Source organism: Protomyctophum parallelum (genome assembly GCF_964188405.1).
Source record: "Protomyctophum parallelum genome assembly, chromosome: 7".
Classification (NCBI taxonomy): domain Eukaryota; kingdom Metazoa; phylum Chordata; class Actinopteri; order Myctophiformes; family Myctophidae; genus Protomyctophum; species Protomyctophum parallelum.
In genome coordinates, this window is record NC_139705.1 from 9,058,730 (window position 1) to 9,083,349 (window position 24,620).

Consider the following 24,620-nt stretch of genomic DNA (forward strand, 5'->3'; position numbering starts at 1 on the left):
CTATTGTTCCACGAGACTTTCTTTATTAAAAGGCAAGGAATTGCAACGTTTCAACCCACTAGGTCTTCATCAGGCAAATACCAACAACCCATAGTTGCCCAGGGAACTACACAAAATCATGATGGTTGACGTGATGATGCTTTACGCAACCAGACGTAACGTCCCATAATATGTACTGTATTTAACACGTCACATATCTAGAACTCTGCGTTTCCAACAATTGTAAGATTAGATCAGTTCTCTGAATAATATAACAAGAAGTTTCCCCTCGGTTATTGATTTGGTCTATAATTTATGTACTACAGTATATGAACTGGGACTTACAAGGTTAAAGGTTTTATGACATTCATTTTCATTTATTTTTCTTTTAGGTTGTATGACCTCAATTACACCCAAAAAACTTTGAACATTCAGTGGATTTTCTGTGGTCTGAAGTTTTCTTTGGGGTTTGGAAGCCTTTTGAGCTACAATGAAAACAGGCAACACAGTGAAAACAGTGACATCTGCTGGCAAATCCCATTGACATATATGGGATTTGCAGGATCTTACATCACAAACAGCAGGAAAATCAGAGCACCTGTTTGAGCCAGAAAACCCCAGATCACAGAAGATCTACTGAATGTTAAAAGTTCATGTTTTTTGGGTGCAATTGAGATTAGAAAACCTAAAAAAAATAAGAACAATTCCAAAACCTTTTTTTTAATGTCACAATCCCTTTAAATTAAGCTAACACATACAGTACTATGGTGCTTCACTGTCAATTTAAACAAAAATACACAATCTGAAATACAGTTGGCTTCATGTTGTACTGTTCTAATGTTCAAACTTTTATATGGACAATTAGCATGTTCATTCATGTCGTTTGTTGATCATTCAACTTGTTTCTTGTGAAAGCTTGCTTGAATAATCAAGAACTATTTGTTTAGGTTATCCAGGCCTTTAAATTAATATTTTAAGCAACAGTTGTGTTTGATAAGAGGGTGACTTATCTATACTAATCCTAATACTCATACTAATCCTAATCTAAAAATGAACATTAGTGTAGAGATTAAATAGAGATGTGTACTAGTGGCAGGGACTCCCTCATCTGGTGACTGTGGGCCAAACACTTGTTCATACTAGATAACGATCCTACATCCTACATATAATTAAGCAAACCTCTTGTCACCAAAATCTTGTCTATGCTTCCCGGTTCACCTCAGTGGCTGGCGCATTTGATCTGAATTTGCATACTGGCATTGCTCATTAGCACACACCAAAATAATGACTCCCGTTTTTCACTTTCTCAAAAAGTATGCTGTTTATTAGTGTTTTTATGTCAACACGATGCCTTGCCCATACATAACTAAAAGTCTGCACACATTCCTGGGTAATGCAGCATTCACTAAGGGGTCAACCTGCCCAACAATGGTGCTAGTAGTTGCTACTGCTCCTTTGTTTAGGGATGTTCAGCAATACAAATGCAATGCATTTTAAACTTTACATTTTAAAGTGTTGCTAGCCGGAAATACCACTGTCGTATGATGGGAGTACCAATTAAACATGACAAACACATGACTTACCCCTTTTGCTCTTTGGGGAGAATAGGTCATTCATGAACTTCTTCCAGCTTATTGGTCCACCTAACTTTATGACAAACACATGCACACAATACATTATATTCTTGGACTATTAATATTAAGATATGATAAAGAAAAGCAGCACTAGAAAACAGCATGACATTTATTAATCATCACCAATTTACATGTACAGAATCCTCCCTTTTTGTTCTACTAGTTATCAGAGTGCAATTAATGAATGAATGAATAAATAAAACCTTAAAACATGTTATATTTACAAGCAAGTTCACAATGCCATTGGCCAAATAATTAACATACATTTACCATAATTCATGGTTTGCAAATCCACAGCATATTAAAAAAGCAATAATGAATCAGTTGTACAAACACAATTCTGTGCAAAATGCTTAGAGTTAAATGGGAGTTGGAGTGTACAGGAGTACATGAAATGATTACTTATGGCACATTACTTTAGGATTCACCGTTAAATCAACACAGTAACCTTTCAATGATGCACAGCACTTGCTAATACACATTAAAATCCTCAGTGCTCATTTAACTCAGTCGATATTGACTGAGTTAAAGTTACATTGTATAGGCAAAAAGAAACAAGGGCATAATGTTACAACACTAATTATTTACACTGTTATCACCGCACCACCATGAGGAACGGATCAAAAGCATTTCTTTCTCTTTTTTTTTCAAATTTGACAAATGTGCAGCAAAACTTCAGCGAGCATTTTCAAATTCTACATGGCAGCGTAGTTGTTATTTGTTCTCCTTTCTTACTACAGATAATCTGTGGGTGTTAGTATAGCAGTGGATGGGGAGAGGGGGGGGCAGCCGTACATCGGTCAGTGGAGTATTTTCGGTTATGGCTTTAGGTCACAACTACTGTGAGTCACCATGCAATGCTAAAGTGTGGTCAACGTCTGCCTCTGTGGTGCCCACATGAGAGGGTCAAGACCGCCAAGACACAGCTGAACACGCAGGCCAGTGAGGAGACATGGCGGAAGGTCTGACTGCAAATAGCCCATATACCCGTCTGTGGCTATTTTGACCATTCTCCTCCTCAACACACAAACATCTTTTACTATTCAGCATCCGTACAAAAAGACAAAGACAGATTTAACATCAGAGACTGTGTGGGTCATGCTAAATAAACAACCACAACACCTCCGCCATGTTGGGCTGTAGCACTGGAGTGGAGTGACGTACAAACAAATACACAAATCTCCCAGGCGTGTATTTTATGTCTGGTCGGTAAAACGTTTTTCTTTTTTTAAAACATATAATTCTCCAGCTCTATTTAGATGACCAATCGTTAAGGACAGCGTGAGTAGAGTCCTGAGAAAATGCTACGTCAGTTCCAATAATAAAAGCGTTGCCGTTTAAAGCACTAACTGTAGCCACAACTGTGATGTTTCAAGACCAAAACCTGATTGAACTTCTGCATAACCGTGTTGTGTAGTAAGTAACCATTCTCAATTTCTTTTCTCTGTTCTTTCTTTCTTTTTCTCAATATCCATAGGTTGAATTAGAAGGGAAAATATCAGCATTTTATTTTAGCGGCGCATGGCTTGATTGAAAGAGACACGATAGCCCTGTGTTAATCAGTTATGTCACCCGCATATTTACATTTAAACTCTTCAGAAAATGTTAATGCCTGTAGTTGCCTGTAGTCTGTATGATATACAATACAGATGCACTCTAAAATCAGTGCTACCCAAAGCTACCCACAAATCCCTGGGAGTGTTGTCAACCCTTTGCAGCAAACACGTGTAACACTGTTGAACTCTAAACACCCTCACCTCCAAGTCAAATGGGTTATCCACAGTCACAGGTTTGCAAATGCAAGCCTTTAACAATAAATTAAAGGGGTTGGAGGCCATTTGTGATTCTCTGGTCCAAGTGCAGCCCGTGTTAGCCGAGAGAGAGGCATGCACCTCTGTATTCCTACAGTTAAGCGAGGCTGGGGGGTGTGGTGGTGGGGAGGAGAGGACATTCCGCTGGCTCTCTCTAGGTGGTGAGCTTGGAGTAGCTGGGTGGGGAGAAGCGCCGGCGCAGGTATTTGAGGATGTATAGCGGCAGGCAGCTGACCAGGGTGATCACAGTCACCTTCCACAGGAAGGACACTGTCATGATGAAGTACACATCTAACACGACAAAACACATACAAAGGTCAGATGCATGCACTGTCAAATTACAAGTTGTGTGATTTAGGCATACAAGAGCTTATGACCATAATAATAACGAGATTGGATTAATTGGAACACAGGTTATTGTTTTTACATTTCCTGAAAAGTATTATTATTTTTAATTGGTTTCTGCCCGGCATTGACAATATGGCATTTTAATTAATCCTCCTGACAGTTAAACTGCACAATGAATCAAGCATAACCCTCTTGTAGGACCTCTTGACATGAATATTCATGGATTTCCTGGAAACATCAAACTGAATGAGGAAAATGCTGACTTAACCAAAAGAAAAAAGATCTTTAAAAATGTTAGATGAGAATAACCGTCTTTAAAATCTAATTTCAGTTTGACCTCAAGACCCAAAAAGGGTACTTTTGACCACGTTCCAGTCATAATTCTCAGTGGTCGAGATTCCTAGCTGAAATTGGAACTACATGCCACACATAAAGGCCTAAAGTAAAGGTTAGGAAAGCTCCATGAGAGTGTTGTATGTGTCACCACTGCAGACGCAATATGGCAAAAGTAAACACAGCGTTTTTCTGTCAGAACAAGTAAATAAATCCCCAACAGCCTGACAGGAAATAGACTGTTATGGAAAAATATAAACAAACTATATATAAATATAAACAACTATTTTCTCAATTAAAGTAAATCTTTTTCCTCTTATAGGGCCTTATAGTGCTCACAAATCTGTGACACTAGCACAAAAAAATTACTTTGTTATGTTTTCTACCAAACTCTGGCACCTCCATGTCTGTAATAAACACATGGACCTTGGCAGCAAATGGTAGCTGGGACAGGAAACCGACAGGAGCGCATGGCATTTCCTCTTTGATACTATGGTATGCCCATGCTTTCGCCACTCTAGCACAATGTGTCACTATGTTCACCTTCAGTCTTCCTAATAGGGGACAAACTGGACACCAGAGGCATGACAAAACTGGACTGGTCCTTGTCACTGCCGAATGCTGACGTAGTATTTCAAGGTCAGGAAAAGCCCAATATCATCAATCAGTCAGAGGGTGCATTGACATAAATTAGCGGCTCATTGTTTTTCCCTTTCCTTATTTGAAACATACTGACCCAATCTCAATATCCGTCCATAAAAGTGTCACCCTCTTGTCTCGGCAGAAATGTTTTGTGCATGCGTGCATGTGTTTTCTCACCTATGAACTCATGTAGGAAGACGAGCGATGCGATGTAACACGCCAAACTGAGGAGTTCGCCGACTATCATGAGCCAGTGCCACGTCTGAATGGTCAGGGCTACCATTAGCAGCTCAGTTAGAATGAGAGCAGTGAAGGAAATGGCAACGATGTGGACAAACTCTGACTCGAAGAGCAACATGGCGCCGTACATGATGATGCTGCCTGTAAGGCAAAAGATTTCATGATTATTTATGATCATTGATGACGATTCTTGGTAATATTTGTATGCTCTTGTTGCTCATTGTGCCATATATTTTGGTCAAATGGTATGTAATGGCGTTGATTTTATTGAATTGGATTAATTGTAATAACTACTAAATTGGGGAGAGAAAAAAAGGTTAAAAAAATAAGGGCTACTCATGATTTTCCATTGCAACCCTAGGCCTTCAAAAACAACAACAATTCTAGAATGCTAAGAAACTGGGCCTGGTGATTTGAAAAGATAGCTCAAGATGGATCTGGAATAAAGTGGAGCATCCATCAAATAAAGTCTGTTTTGACAGAGAGACGTTTGGGAGTGAGTCTGTACACAAAGGGCACACGGGTGTAACGTTGGATGGCTCTGGCAACGCCTTTGCAACATAAATGGCCCATGTCGGAAAACCACCTCAGGTTATTTAACATCCACAACCACCACAGACATAAATAAACTCTTCTAGTAATTAAGACGAAAGTGTGTGGGCAGTTTGGGAGATTTTACGCATGAAAAATGCAGAGTGCAGTAGTTTCTGGTAGCTTTGTAAGGGCAGCTTAAGGTAAGCTTTGTTGGTAAAACACTGTATTAATACCACATACCACAGTCTCACATAAAGTATAGTATAAATATCTCATGCAGTTACATGTTAGTGGACATTCGCTAATGCTGCTTGAAAACACATGACATATTATGTAAGATGTACATTGTCCAGTTGTCCTGGTGCCATGTGTTTGTATTTTCATGCCACTGTACTCTCTACCAATACCACATTTCTGCAGTTTTTACACTTGCCTACATTTATGTGTTCTTCCTTACCTTGGTAGATACTTATTATGACCCATATTAGAAATGTCTTGAAAGACAATGGTCTGCCCTGTGAAGAAACACAACATGACTAGTGATTAGACTTCATATCCATAGTTGCTGTCGGCAGAAAGCTTGAAACCTTTACATGTATTCTTTTGTAAATTAAATTAATTCACTAATTCATTAATTCAACATGAACATTGTTCATGTTGAACAGTTTTGAAAGTGGTTAAGTGGGTTTTATAAATATTTAACCAATGCAAAGTATTAATAAGAGAATGAGACAAAAAAATATCTACATTGAATCCATTGGAACACAGTTTCTTTTTTCCCCCCATTTGGTTCAGAGTAATGGTTTTGGTTTTGGATAGAAGATGAATTCAAGATATTTATTGTTCGGGCTCAAACAATTATGTGGCATACTCCACCACACTGTACGAACAATTAAAAAAGAGAAAATAACGAATGAAATAATACAAAAAAACAGGTATAATATTAGTAAATACTAAGTGTGTATAGTGTCTAATTTGCAGAACATTCCGAATAAGAGCGCAAAAAACTGAATCAGTACAGATGTGAAAAGCTGGCTAATATTAGATATAAAAAAAACATAAATCGCTATTTTTGTCAAACGACTTGTTAAAAGGATCATGCGACAAAGTATGAATGATCTTTGATTGTAAAATAAATACCTTTAATAAGTCTTTATATAGTTCTGGGTAAAGCATGGCGACTTCTGACTTAACATCTTTGTCGAGCACAAGAGAGAACACAGGGAACATGGTGTAGATAGTAGAGTAGCTGAAATAGAAATTATTTTGTTATTTAAACTGCTGAAGTTTGGGCTTCATTGATTTGAAGCTTAATTATAAACATCCAGGGAAGCCACTTTGATCCAAAATGAAGTTTTAAGCTGTTTTAGCCACTCACTTCTATTTGGGCACTTAATTCCTTTGATTTAGTTCTCGGATGCGTTACAGTACAGCATAAAGATTGCATAGTTTCCTGTTTTGTCAATGCGACAGTCCTTTTACACAAATGAAATGCCATGGAAACAGCAGGCCAAATGTTCTTGTGATAAGTCATCGCTATTCATAATGCTTGGCTCACCCGATAACTAAGAATCCTTGATAGAGGGGGACAGAGGCGAAGTAGAAAACAGATGAGAAAACGGCCTGCGGGGAGAAGAAAAAAAGGAGAGATTAATGAATGAATCATCATTTATCCTTTAGCTGCCATCAATCCTCTGATGGCATCAATGGAAGAAGACCGTTTCCGTCACCTTTCAAATGCTAAACACAAAAAATATCACTAATGGACTAAATTAATTATGATTAAATGACAATCTTAAAATGTACAAGGAATTGTAGAAAACAAATTATATAACTAAAACAAACAACCACTGATGAACAATACAAAAGCAGATCTACGAAGCATTGTGAGATTGTAGATCGGCTATTTTCACAATGTTTGCCTCTTTCTTTTGACAATATGGGCAATGTATGATCAGTTTTTATACTATAGTTTAATTACTTTTCATGCAGAAATTGTCTTGTCTTTTTAGGTATAAAAAAAGAAGGTCTTAACGGTCCTTAACCCATTCTGACCTGAGAATGTCTCTAAAAATGTCTTCTACATCCTGACAGTTTTCTGAAAAAGCTATGTTTCTATGTCAGTCAAAAATAGCAGACCTACAAGCTCGTAGCGCGCCAATAGCTAAATTATAACATAATGTTTAAAACACCAAAAGGGGTTCCCGCCCAAAGGGTTAAATTGTCTCTTCACTGTCAAAATCCACCGGCCCCCCACAGGTTGAAAACCACTGCCATAGAAGGTAACCTCACTGACTAATTGTAGTATGATTCTTTAACAAGGGTAGAGCCAGTCAACGAGTCAGTCAACCAGATTGGTAGGTCCGTTACCAAACGGGTCACAGCTGTGGGAGTGGTCGGTGTTATAATGTGTGCCATGTGGAGGGTGGCCCCCTCTGTAAAGCCAGAGTGAGTCATGGGCTCTCCCGCTACGCCCCAGTGTGGGCTGATGTTGGGACTGTGACACGGGACTTTATGCACTGAAGATGTAGGTTCAGGGCCCACTCTTCTGATCATGAATGTTGATGTTGACCATCCCTCAACTCCCTGACCTGGCTCTGATCTGATCCCGTTAGCTTGCTGTCAATCCTCTCAATGTCATTGTTCATGCCCTGGATTTATTTATCCATGCCAGTGGTTCTCAAAAGTTTTTCATGTCAAGGCTTGAATTAGTATAAGTTGCACCACTCAGTTCACACAGGTCTGATTTCCCCCTGGCCCGCTCCCCCCCTCTCCCTTGCAGCTGGGTGAGTGCATAGGGTGATTTTTTCCCCCTTGAATATAATATTGAAAGGCACAGTATATGGCGACATAAGATGTTTTTCTTCTTGAAAATAATGAAAAGGCAGAAAATACTGGATTGTGTCTGGATAGGGGGAAAATATTTAAAACATATATATTGCTATTTATATATTGTTTTGTCTTTTTATGTACCGAAACCGAACCGAAACCGTGGCCTCCATACCGAGGTACGAACCGAACCGTGGGCTAAGTGAACCGTTGCACCCCAATATATATATCCAAATTGCTCACTTTTCAATGGACACCTCGGTGAACGTGGTTAAAGTGATAGCAATTGTGCTCCGTTATGATTGTAGGAGCTTTTAAAACTGTGTGCAGATTTCCTCCTTCCTTTCATTAGTAATTGTGCATTACCCATATACCTATTAAAACCTATTCACCTCCACAGGCCCATCCTGCCTACCTGCATGGTGCTGATGCACAGGCTCCGGTGGATGACAAACTGGCTGAGGGCTGCAGACCTCTTGTAACTGTTCCGCCCGTGGACCATGAGGAGTCGGCCCAAATGTTTGAACTGAGTTATGGAGAAGTCAGCGGCCAACGACGCTTGCTTTCCTTCCTGTCAGGGAGAGACACAGCAACAGAGAAAAGAACGCAGGTTATAGAAGGTCTTTGGTAAAGCTCATGCTGCGATGACCGACCTGGAAGGCAATGGAAGATTAACCAGGACATGGACATCTTGGCTTCCTACCTCTGCAGGCGATGCCTGCAGCTCAGCACAGGCAAGACAGTGTCGGCGGCATACAACAACAGAGAGGCTAAGAGGGAAATCAATGTGTTCGTTGACAACAAGCGCCTTGAGTTCCAACAAGACCCAAAATACCTTGGGGTGCGCTTGGATAGATCTCTGGCCCTCATGTCTTTAAAGTGTTGGTTGAATTACAATGGCCCGGTTTCCCTAAGGACACCTCTTACACCACGGTGTAAGAGGTATGGTGTTGCACATGCTCAGTTGCCCTCTAGGCCGCACATGAAGCCTGTGTGCGGCCTAATTGGCTGCAGGGCATGTCCTTTTTTGGGAAACACTGTCAAACACAACAACATAGAAATACACCACCAAGACTAGAGCACAGCCATACCCGTCCTCATTGCGCACGTAAGGCCTCCTGCATGAATACACAAACCCGTTTCCCTAAAGCCTCTTTAGCCTACACACACCTGTCGACATGTGGCAGTATTAAAACCATTTGCAGAGAAATGTGTGGTGCGAGTGGTGACTTTCTTCATCTCATTTAAATCAACTTTGAAATTAAGGCCTACTTCAGCATCAAAGAAATTCAATTGAATTACTTTTTTTTTAAGAGTGAAGCTGTCAGCTGTCCAGCAGTCCAAATATTATTAAATTAAATTTCAGAATGGTAGACCTGAGGCCTACCATACTATATGGTAGGCCTCAGGCTGAAACTGAACAAGGCACCCACATGTGGACATTCCCACTCTAATCAGACCCTTCTGGGTATCCATTCAAGATGAAATTCTGAAACTGATTGGAATTAGAATACCATTAGATCCAATTTATTATGTCTTAGGGGCAGACATAAATATCACACTTAAATAAATAAATAGATAGATAGATGACAGTCCTCCTAGTGTTCTACTATGACATGTCTGAAAAAGTGCTACGCTTAATACCGTTGGAGAGGCTCTCATGTGTCCTACGGGGCACCTTGGCCGAATACGTAGAAGCATGGCTGCCTTCTGCTTTGGGACCATGGCTGATCTTAGAAATGCCTTTAACAAAACTTAATTAAGTGTGTTATGTTGTGTTTTATGCATTCATGTATTGTCCATGTCCTTTTCTGTTTAATAAAAATATTGAAACATAAGACAGACAGATAGATAGAGATATTTAAGTATTAAGGTCAATGAATGGGACTTGCAAATGAACAGCAATGAAAAAACAACAGGTCTTTGATTCTGTGATCATGGAATCAATTTGGTGGATTATGGTTACGTCCAGGTATTTTATGGGCCCCGATAACAAGGACAAAGTTGTTAGTCTGACAAGGTTGTTAGCCACAGTTACTAGTAATCAACTCAACTCATAACCACTGTCCAAGTATCCCAAACCCCAGGGAAGCTGTATGGTAAGGGTGTGCTGCTATTTATTTTGGTGCCCCAGTTTTGACCCATTGTTTAATGTTTAGTCAGGGAGCCTAGATTGTAATTTTCTTTTTGGTGTAGTTTAGGATTGTTTCTTTTCTAGGTAGGGTTGGGGGGTGTTTTGTTTGTTATTTTTAGCGTTGGCCACCCTAAAGCTACATATTCATGCTTGCCCTGTTATTGTGAATTTTGTGAAGATTTTCAATAAATGTACACCTTTTTGCCTGAACTGGTTTGTGATCCTTGACAGCCACAACATATATTACTCCTTTGGAGCCAAGACCCCATATAGGGTCAAAGGTCGTAATAAGGACGATGACTCGTGTTTGGGTTTTCTCTGTGCACAGCACACGACAGACTTTCACAGGAGAAGAATCATCTGTGCACGTCGCTCTACATCTGTGACAATCTGTGACAGCCATCTCAAAAGGAAGCACACACACACACGGGGACAAAGTGTGAGAGCGGCACAGCAGCGTGAGCCGATGAGATGGAAGAGAGTCTTACTTTGCCCTCCACTCCCACGCCACAGTCGGCTTCCTGGATCATGCTGACATCGTTTCCTCCGTCCCCTAAGAGAAAACAACAGACGTGGAAGTGTCAGGATTCACATATCTGTGTATGACATACCAAACACATTGTGTGTGTGCTTGTAAGACACTCCCTTAAAAATGACATACCAAACACATTGTGTGTGTGCTTGTAAGACACTCCCTTAAAATGACAACAGTCACCTCTAGTTTGAGGGTGGTTAACTGACAGAACCAAGCCAATAAAGGCTCTGAGTTCCGCATGGAAGCTGAGGTTCGCTCGTATTGTGAGCCATTATGTTCCTGATGTTGGTGTGTAAGCAATATTTCCGCTGTCAATGTCCAAATTTGACTAACGGCGGCCATATCTATCTAACCTGCAAACAAATATTATGTCCATCTTCCCCTTTATTTGGGGAACCATGTAGTAGAAGTTGCACAGAACTAAAATACAATTCAGCATTTCATTATGAACGTGGACATTTTAGAGAATGGCAAAGTGTTCCTGAAATGTATGTAATATTAACCCTGAATAAAAACTAATAGGGAACAAAGCTTCAAATGTGTGCCACTGTGCCTAAAAAGTTGCAGAAGCATATTATCCCATTTTGGGGCGGGAACCCCTTTTGGTGTTCTAAACATTATGTTATAATTTAGCTATTGAAAAATAGCAGATCTACAAGCTCATAGCGCGTCACCGAGTGGCGCGCTACGAGCTTGTAGGTCTGCTATTTTTGAAAAATCGTGAAAATATTTATTTCAGAAAACTGGAGGATTTTTTATTTATTTTGAGGTCAGGCCTAAATGGGTTATGGATTGTGTCTCTAGCCTGTCATGCAGTGTTGTTTTTGTCGACTAAAACTAAGACGAAAAATGTTCGTCGACTACCATTTTTCACTGACTAAAACTAAATAAAAACGAATCTATGATGACTAAAACTAAGACTAAATATACTGACAATTTCGTCAACAAATAAAAACTAGACTAAAATGTTAGGAAGGGACTAGTGGACAAGAGATCCAGTTTTATGCTGGGTTGCATGCTGAAAATAGCAGATATACAATCTCACGTGAGATTGTACATGCAACCAAAGTGTAAAATATGTCATTACAACGACATCAAGGCCTGTCGAAACACATTTTAGTCGACTAAATCAACTGTAGATTTAGTCGACTAAAATCATATGACATTTAGTCGACTAAAACTAGACTAAACACTAGAACATTCCAGGTGACTAAAATGTGACTAAAACTAATTGAAAACTATTCAAGAGACAACGACTAAAACTAAAATTGAAATTTGCTGCCAAAAACAACACTGCCTGTCATGGGCTACTACTCACCTACAGCACAGGTCAGTTTGCCTGTGCGCTCCTGCAGCAGCCGCACTATCTGGGCCTTCTGAGTGGGAGCACAGCGGCAGCAGACCACAGCGGGACACTGACACGCCAACTCCATGAACTCATACTCGTAGAACTTCAGACACACCTGTGGCAAAGCAGCGGAAAAAAAACACACAGGTTGAGCAGCGGCGGCACACGGTGCACGACGTAACGACTGTGGGGTGTTTATCTTTCAGCGTGTCACAACTTACAGTTAGTGTGTTGTTTTTTTTGGACAATGATGACAACCACATGTATACCACTAAACTAAGGTCTTTCAGTAGCACGTGGAGACACACGTGGCACTTACCTCGAGTGAGTCCCCGGATATCACAAGCGCACAGTCGTGTTTTCTCCTGAACGCGTTGAGCTCGAGGTGAGCCTCCCCTCGTGTCGTTACCTATGACGGGGACACCATATTATAGTACACACGTGCACGTGCATAATGTAACAGTATCAGGACAAAAGGCAGTCGGTCCTAACTTCATGGCAATCAAACCCACCGCATAAATGTGTGACGGCTCGACACACTATAACTGACATTTGCTTTGCAATGATTAGAATCACGGGAAGGCCTACAATAACCGATTTAACAATCATCTCGCAACGACAACTAAACTCACGGGGGAGAAAAATATGCTATGCAATAAGCGGACTCCAAGAACGTGCCACTTTCAAATATAGAGTTGTTTTTAAAAAATGTGGCACTGACTTGGCATATGATCAATCTGTCAGCAACTGTTGACGCTCCGGTATGAATATCCTTCAGCTATTAACAATTCATACGTCAATCCCGATCATGGCATTGGGGTCAACCAGGAAACTTATTCCAGATGCATGTGTTACAGGCCCAGTCAGCACTCCCCCCGTGTCCACTGGGACAGCAGTTTTCAAACGGTGCCAGCCATTGTTTTGCTCTTCCAGTAACCACTGTTGTACGCAATTTGTAACCTTCCTATATGGTCGGCTCTCCGTCTGCTCTGGCGAGGGTCCAGAGGGGAAGTCAAGGGATCTATCAAAGCGGTTTTCGAGAACCCTAAAATCTGCAAAACAAATTAGGAAGCGAGCCCTCGGTGTGTTCCCTCTGGGAGTGGCTCAGCTGGTCTCCGCCGCTCAGTGTGAGCGGCGGCCTGTTTGTCCTGTGTGCCAGTGACTTGGATGGAGCCACGCTGGTGGGAGGTGATTTATTCAGCTGTGGATCCTGGCTTGGTCGCTTGTGTAGTTGTGTGGGACCGTAATGGGCCGCTAGCAAATGGGCCGTGGCCATGCAAAGGATGGATGCACCACAGGTCATCGTAGTCAGGAAACCACGAGTGCCCTTTTGAACTGTGGACAAGCCCTGGGACGAGTACTAAAATCTACTATTGGTCACTTTATATCCACATGAGAGGAAAGAGGGGGTCCCTCCTCTGTACTCACAGATCTGAAGATATGGATGTCCTGGTTACGTGTGACCAGATGGGCATTTTTGGCGGTGCAGGTGGCTGTCTCCAGCTTGTCCCCCGTCAGCATCCACACCTAAATAGACATCAGATAATAGTATTTAAGATTTGTAGTCCAAAAGAATAACTCGAAAAAGTGATCCCCGGAGCACAGGTGTCTCATAGTGGCTACTGTAATCTTAGAATAGTCTCATACTGTAACCTTTTTTTAGTTAAAATCATTTTAAGTGAAATCATTGTGAAATTAAACTACCCCTCCTTCGGCTGGTATCCCTTCTAGAACCCCTAGGGTTCCTTGGACCCCACTGAAAACCAACAGTATCTGGAGACAGTGTGGCCACAAGGAGGCGGGCCACGCTCATATATTCTGGACTTGTCCTAAAATTCAGAAATACTGGCAGGATATCCACTACATTCTGTGTTTTAAGATGCCTCAGACTTGTTCCTTTATATTGCTGGGAAATATCCCTGAAGAGTTTCTAATACATAAATATTGAATCAAGATCCTCTTAGGCAACAAGTAAGAAAGCGATCACGCGACGCTGGTACCAACAGGACCCACCAACGAAAGGGAATGCATACAGACATGGCTGTGAGTGACAGGTCTCTGCTTGGACCTGCCCCTCTCTTACTTATTGGTTCTCCCCGACAACACCAGTTTCCTGTTGGCTGGGCACTCTTCCTGTTGCTCTATAAAAGTTCAGTTGAACTTGACTTCACCAGGGGACGACAGCATGTTTGCAGCAGAGACTCGATCCCTCTAGTCCTCCACCCGTTTGCCTGCCTTATTGTTTAGTTTGTTCTTTTGTTAGTTGTCCTGTTCATTCTCCTGTAAGTTGCCTTAGAGATGTTTCGTTTATATCATTGTTGTTCTTGTAAGTCTGTAACTTATCATTTATCCTTGTTAAATAAGAAGCCCGGTTCCTACCTCCACCATGTAGGGGTGCCAGGTCTTTTCTTTTGTTAATGTATTGTAATTTTGGTTAGTTAGGGATTTAGAATTGTAATTTTGTTTAACATTCTGTTAGGGCCTTTAGGTAGGGGTAAACTTTTGATTTCCAGTTAGATTCGTTTTGTTAGAATAGCACCTGCACTCTGAAGCCAAAAGGTGAGAGTTTTGAACCCGAAATGTACAAATTGTCTCTGCTGTTGACCAAAAAGGGCTACTACAAATAAATTGAAGTTCTTTTCAACCCTGTCTCCTCTCAAATTGTGTCATGTCCCTTCACCCTAGACGAAGGTCCATAACATAATTGGGCATTCCCTTGAGTACTGTAGCCAACAGTCTCATGTTCTCAGCACCTCATTCACAAACAGAAGAAACACAACTTGTCACATGCCATAAAACACAATACATTTCCCAAACTTATAATTATTATCCTAAGTTTGGGAAATGTATTGTGTTTTATGGCATGTGGATTGGACATTACTGAGGAACTCTGTATGTTATGGAAAAACTAACATTCACACTTAAGACTACAAGAGGATAAGTTCTATATAAAAAGTGGGAAAAGTGGGATCTCTTCTTTCAGCCTAGCGGTAATGTATGAGGATTTCAATGAATGTATCTTGTAATATGAATAATGCAGCCTTGTTTTTGTTTATTTTTTCGTCGTCTTTTTTTGTTGTTGTCTGTCTTTTCATCAATAAAGATTAAGTGAAAAAAAAAGAAAACCAAGAATAAATAGGCCTGCGAGACCTTGATGCCTGCGTTACGGAGGATCTCTAGTGTGGGCCTGACGTCGGCCTGGAGCTGGTCCTCCACTCCGGTCAGACACAGCAGCTCCATCTCCATCTCCAGACTCTCGATCACAGTGGCCACTTTCAGGGAGCGGTCGTGGACGCTGAGCTTGGCCTGGATGTACCGCGCCTTGAGGAGAGCAAGAGGAGGAGGAAGGGCTGGTGTAAACGTAGGTAGGTGGTGAGAATGTTTGGTGGTGAATGGATACTATTACAAGTAAGACGCGCAAACGCAGGAAGCGAACGCAGCTCGTAAATTGCAATAACAATTAGAATAAATTACGTACTTTTTTCTTTTTAGTTAGTAATTTTTTTAAGTTTTCTACTGTTTGTGTGTGTGGTTGTTTGTGTGTGTGTGTGTGTGTGTGTGTGTGTGTGTGTGTGTGTGTGTGTGTGTGTGTGTGTGTGTGTGTGTGTGTGTGTGTGTGTGTGTGCTACAGCTGCGCCCTCTGGTGGCGGGCGGGTGGTGTCACAGCGGGACAGACAGACACACAGAGACAGACAGACATGATCTGCAGGGTCTCATAGTTAGTGCTCATTGCGTTCGCAATGAATGTGGTCAAAGTAAAACCATTAGAAAAACAGGGAAATAAAAGTAAGAATGTCATATATCTAGCCAGCAGTGAGATATAACCCATTTAGACCAGAGTTAAAAACATTCACTTTGAAAGAATATATATATTCAAAGATCTGCGCCACATTTTTACGATTTTTCAAAAAATAGCAGACCTACAAGCTCGTATGAGCTTGTAGATCTGCTATTTTTACACCAAAAGGGGTTCCCGTCCCAAAATGGGATAAGACAGCTCAACATGAAGGCAGCAATGTTACCGAGACCAAAACTAAGCTGCATACTGCATGAATAACTTGTTGGTTACTGCTAACTATGACACAATGTACACAGCAACACTCACGGAGTCAAAGTAACCCTATGGATTTTGCTGCATCGCTGAAATATGTTATTGATAGTAATTGCTATGTCGACGCCTATCTGAAATGCTCGAGAGAAAGTTTCTGGTGAGATAAAGCAAAAACAATTCTGTATGTGACTCATACAGGAACGCAAACTGTGTGTGTGTGACTCAGTGCATGACTCACTGCTACCCACCAGCTCAGCCCAGCCCCAAGTTCACACAATTACACTTCAGAAAAATGGGCCTGGGGCCTCGACTGCCGAAGGGGAGGCACTGCCCTGCCCAGCCCCAAACAATGGGAGGTAATATGCATGTGTGGGCTGCGTGTCGGTGGGATATGGGCGTGTGCGTGGGAGGATGGGGTGTCCAGAGGGTGACCCTAATCACCAGACGACAGCCTTTGACATTTAAAAACAATGTTAATGAAATGCCTACGCACAATTCCATATTATCCCGCCGAGTACATCCCTGCTTGGAGTATAGTGCGAGTACAGCCAGGAGCTGCTATTGGACGTTCTCTGATATCTGGCAAACGTATGTCATTCATAATGTGTTTGGCAAAACATAGTCAAAACAAACTGAAACACCAAAATTTGCTTATTTTAAGACGGACAGGGGGAGTCATAACCTGACTTTGCCAGATGGGGGCGGTATTGGGTAACCATGTTCCCCAACACCACAACCATCTGGGACCTCTCAGGGAGTTCAGCTAACACCGAACCGCTCCGTGGTTCGAACCAATCAGCGTGAGCTAAGGGCGGGATACGTGCGAAACCGGATGTGAAGCTATATAGACACGTCAATATGATTGGTTGTGTTTGCACGCCCACACGGTGATAGACAGACGGTCCCATCCAATCATCTACCAAGTATCTTGAAAAAAAGGAACAGCCCCGTCATCGAATTTGCTTCCGCGATCCCAGATCCCAATAAGCTGTGAAACAAATTTGTGTAGCAAGCTTCTTGGATCTGGCAGCGTCAGGTTAGGGGAGTCAGCCCGTGGGCCTCGAACCACAGGCTGTGGTTCGAGGCCCAATCTACTCAGCTCAGATCTCTGGCAATTTGTCACGTTGTGAGCTTGTAGAAGATGCTATTATCCATAACTTTTTATGTCCTACCTGGGATTTGAACCCGGGGATGATGCATGAGAGCTAGTAAACCTGCAACACTGCCACCAGGGACATCTCCATGACAGACCGAGAGGCTAACAGCCTGGCCGCTTGCCCGGAGCAGATAATTGCACCTATGAGCTTCAGGCAGTGCTACTTGTCAACCAGTAGGTGTCCTACCCGTCACCAGGGGCTACATTTTGGAGGGGTAGGGAGACCACCTCCAAAGTGCTAGTTATATTGTATTAACATACTTTACCATACAGAATGGTTAACCATTTACCCGAGGGGTGTTCTTAAGCCCCCTCCTTTTTCCTCTTACACCAAATCTTTTTTTACTGAGTAGTAGATGATCTACAGCTCGCAATGCACTGTGTTGCGACGAGTTGTGCGCTTGTAGATTGCCTTTTTTCCTGCCCAATGTTCGCCCCCCCCAGAATAGGGAGGCCAGGTTCATGTGGTAAAAAATAACTTCCAGATTACATCTTTAAGCATGAGTCTCAGATCCATGTAAGTCAACCCAATGAACGGCCGCTTGCTCACCTCAAAGTCCTGGTACTGCTCCTCTGTCAGGGACTTCTTGGAGACTACAAGGACCCGGAGACCTTCCCTAGCCATGTTTCCACACTAGACACGAAGAGAGAGGCACACAACAGATTTTCAACGATATTAACCTTATATTAAACATTTTTCTGAAAACCATGTTTCTATGTCAGTGGTACTCAACTTTTTTCATGTCAAGGACCCCCAGAATTATCTCTATTGGGCCACGGACCCCCATCTCAAAATATGTAGTTCAAGGGACCCCCCAGAAGCAAATATTTTCGTCTGAAATATATATTCAATGATTTGCGCCACGATAAAAAAAAAATCACACCAGTGTGAACCAAGTGGTGCAACTCCCGTGCGTCCAGCAGGTGGCAGCCATGTCACATACTTCTCTCGTTCCAATTTCACGCATGCGCACACCACTCGTGCTCATACAGGTACACACACACACGTACACAGGTACATGGACATTGCATGCTGGATGTAGAAGTGGTTGCACCACTTAAAAATTAGCAGATCTACAAGCTCAAGTGGCGTGCTATGAGCTTGTAGATCTGCTATTTTTCAATAGCTAAATTATTTAAAACACCAAAAGGGTTCCCGCCCAAAATGGGTTAATGACACAAACCAACACAAGATAAAAGGATGTTTGAAATGTGGTTAAACTCAGTAATCAAACACAGGTGAGGTGCTCATTATTACCTCCTCTTCCAGCCAATCATTATATTGGACAATCCCTGCCATCACCACGTCCGCTCCTTTCATGTAGAACGTGATCTCTCCTGTCGTTTCATCCTGGAAAACAAAACAATTCATTCATCATTATCCACCACTGCACTATAAGAATTGTATTGTCGCCGTCTGGTGTAAAACCCATGTACAAAACACACTTTCTTTCATTTATATAAAACCCACATACAGACTCAACCATTTTCAACCTGGCGTCCCTTTTTTTGGGTGTGTTATTATTGCGGAAATCATCATTTTACATGTGCCACAAATACGGTGTTAATTTTTGAGGAAAAACAACAACAACGCAACAAAACAAGATTTAAGATGGAGATAGAGAGACGACGATGTAAATATAATACGTATACTTCCACTGTAGCCCCACTGGTCCACACATGTATGAGCCAGAAGTGTGTGAATCACTTTCTTCCCCAAAACATTTTATCCCACGATTTTGTAACACATTTTTCATCCCTGTGTCAATTATCTAATGTGATCCTGGGCTCTACACACCCTCCGCCTGGGGAGAGCAACAGACTTGAACTCATGCTTCCTTCATGCATGTCCAAGTCGGAGAGCAGTTTTATTGTTAAATCACAGGTGTGCAGGTTAAATAAGTGGGTGACATTCATGCAAGCTGCATCGTTTCATTGTTTTCAGGGAAGAACCCGAAACCAACTAAGACTGTTGTCTGTTGCCTAAAGGGAAAAGTTATTTTGGTATATCCATAAGGGACATTACAAAAAAGAAGATTGAAACGATTATGATGAGGAAGCAAGGTTTCAATCGCAGACTTCCTGACGTTTAGCAGATCTCGCCAAGCCAACAAAAATAAGGTTAGTCATCATCAGACTTAAGTCAGAGTTCACTGGAAGTTGAACCCTTTCTCAGATGAATTCATTTTTTTAAATTGTTTAAGATAGCATCCTTGGTGGAGTCCCAGGGTGTATGCCGCCAAACAACCAATGATCCCTAGTGACGGTTAGTTTACATTCAAACAATAGTCAATATAAATAAAAAATCAATCAATCTGAATGTTGGGCATTCAATGCATAATTGCTCAATGGATATAACACATACATGATGGATAATCTAATCTTAAATCGTATCATCTCTGCACTCACTCGAACTATGATGCCCATCCTTTTGCTCTCATAGGTGAAAGGGAATATCTGCAGGATGGTGAAGTTCAGAATCTGACCACTAGGGGTCCGTAGCTGCATGGAGGACTGGTCCCGTCCCACCAGCGTGAGGCCAACGCTCTCCGTCCACTGCACCAGAGACACCTACCCAACCACAGCCCCAAAGACAAGGACCACGGTTAGTGGAAGGAAGGTCACACAACACCAGAGACACCTACCGACCACAGCCCCAAAGACAAGGACCACAGTTTAGTGGAAAGAAGGTCACACAAACAAAGAGAACCTTGATTGACAACATAGGGGAAATGATGGATAAGACGGAACGGACGGCTGATATTGCTTTTTTTGCCGATGGGGAAAAATAAACTAAAAATCAATACCATTACGGAAAGCTTTTTGTATTGAGGGGGTGGGGGGGGGGGCACATAAACCAAAGGATGCAGTCAAAATACAGATAAATCAAGAGTTTTGTTTTATTTATTTATTTTCTAGTTTGAACATTTCATAAATTAGAAACATTCAAGGACACTTTGGTCTGAGCGGTTTGTCCGAGAGTACAGCAATCTAACCATTCAGCCTTATCTTAATCAATAAATACTCAGGCTTTTTTAGCACTCAAGCCTATTGATTGAAAAACTGGGAAAGATGATTTTTTTTTAAATTATTATTATTGATGAAAACACTGTTTTTCTGGCTTCTGCCTCTTCCTCTCTGTCTGAAGGTCACAACAGATGACATCCATTAGTGTATTGTTGGGGGGTGGATGCGAAGGAAGTGTGTGTGTGTGTGTGTGTGTGTGAGGGGGCAGACCAAATTGCCCAATAACTTCCAGACCAGGGATTAGAACAAGATCACAAACCCAATACATCATGTCTTCTGAGACAGAAGTCTAATGACATATGTCAGTGCACACGGATGTACACAGATGGGGGGTTAGGGTTAAGAGTTTTGAGAAGGGGGGGGGGGGGGGGGGGGGTCAAGGGGCGTGGGGCCTAGGTTGGGGTCCGATTATTATCCCAAAATCAAAGAATTTGCAGCTCCGGAACCACTTATTTAGGTGAACCGTCCATGACCATGCAGTCTGACAATGCCTGGCAGAGTGCACTCTGAACGTCAGCAAACGTCCAACTACCGTAATGCTTGTCATCCAAGTTGGGAAATATGAGGATTACGTCTTAGTCACAGTCTAGAAATATTCACCATGGAGGCATTTTTATGAACTGGCCTCCACCGCAAACACCACCACCTCGTAATGCCAGTGCCTTGAATTGCAGCTGATTGCTACCGAGATGAACGGTACTGCGTATGAGTCATAACCACTATACTTGACAGGTTTTCATGAAGAAAAAGTCAACGAAGAAAATGATTCAGATGTCCCATATTTGTGAATCACTCTCAATCAGCCTGGTGGTCCTATTTTCTATCCAGTTAATCCAGTTAATATGTATGACGTATATAACCTTCGTCATGGGTGTATCAGTATGAAAGACAAATTAATTATGAAAGACAATTATTTTTTTTGTCTCGTAATTTGCAAATATTGATTAATAGAATCTAGTGCGTTGTCATGAGACACAGCCGTCACACACAGCACCCTTGCAGCTTAGATCATGTTAGATTTGTTTTAGTTTTTTGTAGTTTTGGCTAGGGTAGGTCCTATACCTATACTAACAAGTAACAACCATGTAAGCAACATCACTTGCATTGTGACTGTGACCGTCACAGCCAAAACATGTCTATATTAAGACAGTAGACTTACTGAAAGACATAGAAAAGCAAACTGAAGTTGAATATTAATATTCAGTTCAGTTTAGTTGGTGAATAATCACCAACCACAGTGACTAATTCTGCATTATTGATGATGAGAAAGTGATTCCTCAACAGCATTTTCATGGGAGTCTCACGATTAATATTAGCAATTAGCATAAACTTTCACTGTATGAAATAGGATATTTACATTCATGTTTTAGACCAGGGGTAGGCAACCACCTCTTTTTGATCGACCAGGTCAGCAAATTGGGCTATTGAGTTAATCAATTGAAGAGACTTTTGTTAACTAAAAGAAAATACAAATAAAAGTATTAACCATTATTGTTTGAAAACTTGTCTTCCCAGATAGTCCAAATTTATCCCATCTTTATTATTAATATTCAATTATTTTCTCATTTGTGTTAGGTTTTTTTTGTTGAATTATTGACTTATTCTATGCTTGTATTATTCTAATTAGAAGCCTATAGTGAGACATCTTCACTGTGTGGCACAAGGTGATCACACCAGCCTTAGAGAATGGTGATCATGTACCTGAAAAGGATCCCCCCAGCTTGTTTTAGACATATAGCTGACATTCTCGACCAGAGTCATTATCAGTGTCAGAATATCAAATCAGAATCATCTTAAATCCCTAGGCTGCCAACATTACAATTAACCAATATTAAGTGCATTTTTTTCTAATGGCCATAAAGATGCAGTCAGCCATATTAAAATATGTACTATCACGGAGGACATTCAATGGGGGATAAGTGCAATGGGCTGGGGAGCACATTAAGGAAATCCGTATTTACACGGCAGGAAAGGGATCAAGTCGGATTCCACAGCCCACTTCCTAAAGTTCAAAGATTCATAATGATCAAGGACATAAAAGTGGAATGCCGTTTGTCTTTTCAAGGTTCCAGTTTAAGGGGGGGGGGGAAAGAAAGCAGTGAAGACACACAGATAAAGATCATGACAGAAATAAACCCCAATACGCCTGCATCTCAAGATCGGAACTCTATTCTCTGATCATACTTAAGTGTTTGGCCTTGGGAGAATTAGCTCTCGTTGCTTTAATGGCGACTTTCCGACAAGCCTGCTTGAAATATGGCAGTGTGTGGGCGTGTTTGTGCCATATAACATGATTTTTCATTTTCTCTATACAATCAAGAGTATACAGTAGAAAAGGAAACATATCCGTCTAACCTGTCCACAGTACAATAGATTAAAAATAACAAACGCCACTCTGCATACCTCATCTGGACTGGCGGCCTGGTAGACCCTGCAGGTATCCTCATAGTGCTGCTCTGCCTCGGCCTGGTCCGTCACGCCATTAGACTCATACGCCGGTGTGACGTTGTGGACCAGAGCGATGGCCTTCACCGCCTCGTGGACCCTGCTGCTGATGGTCTTACGGACCTTTGTGGCCGCTGGAGCTCTGGAGGCTGGAAGGTCATGGGTGGGCTGAGGAGGATGAAATAAAGGACAAGAGCAGTCTGAGCAGAGGACACACCCGCAGTTATCTAATGAGTACACCTACAGTCAAACAGAACAACCAACAGTGAAACAGCATGAAAGTTTGCACTCGGTTCAAGATTGTTAGCAACACAGCAGAGTAGCAGACAGTGGAATTCTTGTAAATAAATAAATAGAGCAAGACAAAACACAAGGTCTGAATAAAGTCAGAATATAAAATAGTAATAAAACATTTGTTAAATAAATGTAGTTTAAACAGTAATGAAACAAATAAAATAAAGTATTTCTAAAAAAAAGAGAGAGAGAAAAAAAAGAGAAAGCTGCTAAACTCTTTCTCAGATGAGCATTTTTTTCCACAGGATAAAGAACCACTTAGCCAACCATATCATTAATGTGGCAGTAGTAGCATGTAAACATAAACAGATGTGTGAAGAAAATGTGATCAATTAGCTTTTTGCATGATGGCCCTGCATGCTATTTTTGGAGAGTGTGTGTTCCAGGGGTTAATGGTGGCGTCATTAAAGCAGTGGGCTAATCCTGTTTCCTGCTTCGCTAACCCCTGGTGTCAAATGGACAAAGAGTGTCATCTGAGGTCAGGAAGCATTCAACCAAACAATAATCACAAACTAATATGCATCTTAAAACAATGGCTCCGACTATTTTCTTTAACCTTTTCCAAAGCATTTGAAATGAGGGTATTTTCTCTACCATTCTCTTCCCAAAACATTCCCAAATTTCTGAATCTTCAGCAGATTTCTGTTCTCGCCCCAAAAGGAGGTATGGAGCACTGCCACTGGATGTTCAGTAAGCCTGAGTTTTACTTAGTTGTGCAGGCGAGTCACGCACCGAAAATAGCCACTTTAAAAGGTCTCAAATCATTGCGATGTGATGTGTTGCGAGATTGTAGATCTTCAATTTTCAGTGCGCAACCGAGTTTGCATGTCCGCAATGAATATCCAGATATCAAAACAGTCTATGGCGATCATTTTCATAACCTTAGTTACATTTATAACTCTGGTTTACCTGTGTGTATGCGCTGAAAACATGGCTCTGTACTTCATCCATTGAGTCCATTCCGTATGCCACAGTACCAAGATGGAGGCGTCTGAACACCATCTCATTTTGTGTGAGAGTCCCTGTGAAATACAGTGTACTTTTTCTTATATAAAAACAAACAATAGTGCAAGTCTTCTCATTCTGTATTTTATGCTTTTAAATGCCTTTAAATATTTGTCTTCAAATTAGGGATGATAACAATTTGGCCGATAGCCCATACCAATTCCGACATTTATTTATTTAGTTTTGTTGATATTTATTTCCACTTTTGTGCCAGAGAAACAAACTATTCTGAATATGCAGCTTGGTAGGCTGCATATTCACTCGGGGCACAGGTC

The 24,620-nt window shown here is 41.4% G+C and overlaps 1 protein-coding gene across 1 annotated transcript in view; it reads right to left on the reverse strand.

The window, feature by feature from the left end:
* Window positions 1-1,738: 1,738 nt before the first annotated feature.
* The window catches only part of atp9a (ATPase phospholipid transporting 9A), a 36,331-nt gene continuing 13,449 nt past the window's right edge, over window positions 1,739-24,620 (reverse strand). Inside the window, exons 13-28 of the mRNA XM_083768364.1 lie at window positions 24,250-24,362; window positions 23,005-23,214; window positions 19,984-20,145; window positions 18,833-18,925; window positions 18,125-18,208; window positions 15,518-15,688; window positions 13,796-13,894; window positions 12,687-12,776; window positions 12,338-12,482; window positions 10,973-11,037; window positions 8,766-8,921; window positions 7,080-7,144; window positions 6,662-6,770; window positions 5,979-6,036; window positions 4,925-5,128; window positions 1,739-3,715 (exon numbers count right to left, since the gene is read on the reverse strand). Of these exons, the coding sequence (XP_083624490.1) occupies window positions 3,579-3,715; window positions 4,925-5,128; window positions 5,979-6,036; window positions 6,662-6,770; window positions 7,080-7,144; window positions 8,766-8,921; window positions 10,973-11,037; window positions 12,338-12,482; window positions 12,687-12,776; window positions 13,796-13,894; window positions 15,518-15,688; window positions 18,125-18,208; window positions 18,833-18,925; window positions 19,984-20,145; window positions 23,005-23,214; window positions 24,250-24,362 (1,961 nt within the window). The 3' untranslated portion in view covers window positions 1,739-3,578. The remainder of the gene's footprint in view (window positions 3,716-4,924; window positions 5,129-5,978; window positions 6,037-6,661; window positions 6,771-7,079; window positions 7,145-8,765; window positions 8,922-10,972; window positions 11,038-12,337; window positions 12,483-12,686; window positions 12,777-13,795; window positions 13,895-15,517; window positions 15,689-18,124; window positions 18,209-18,832; window positions 18,926-19,983; window positions 20,146-23,004; window positions 23,215-24,249; window positions 24,363-24,620) is intronic.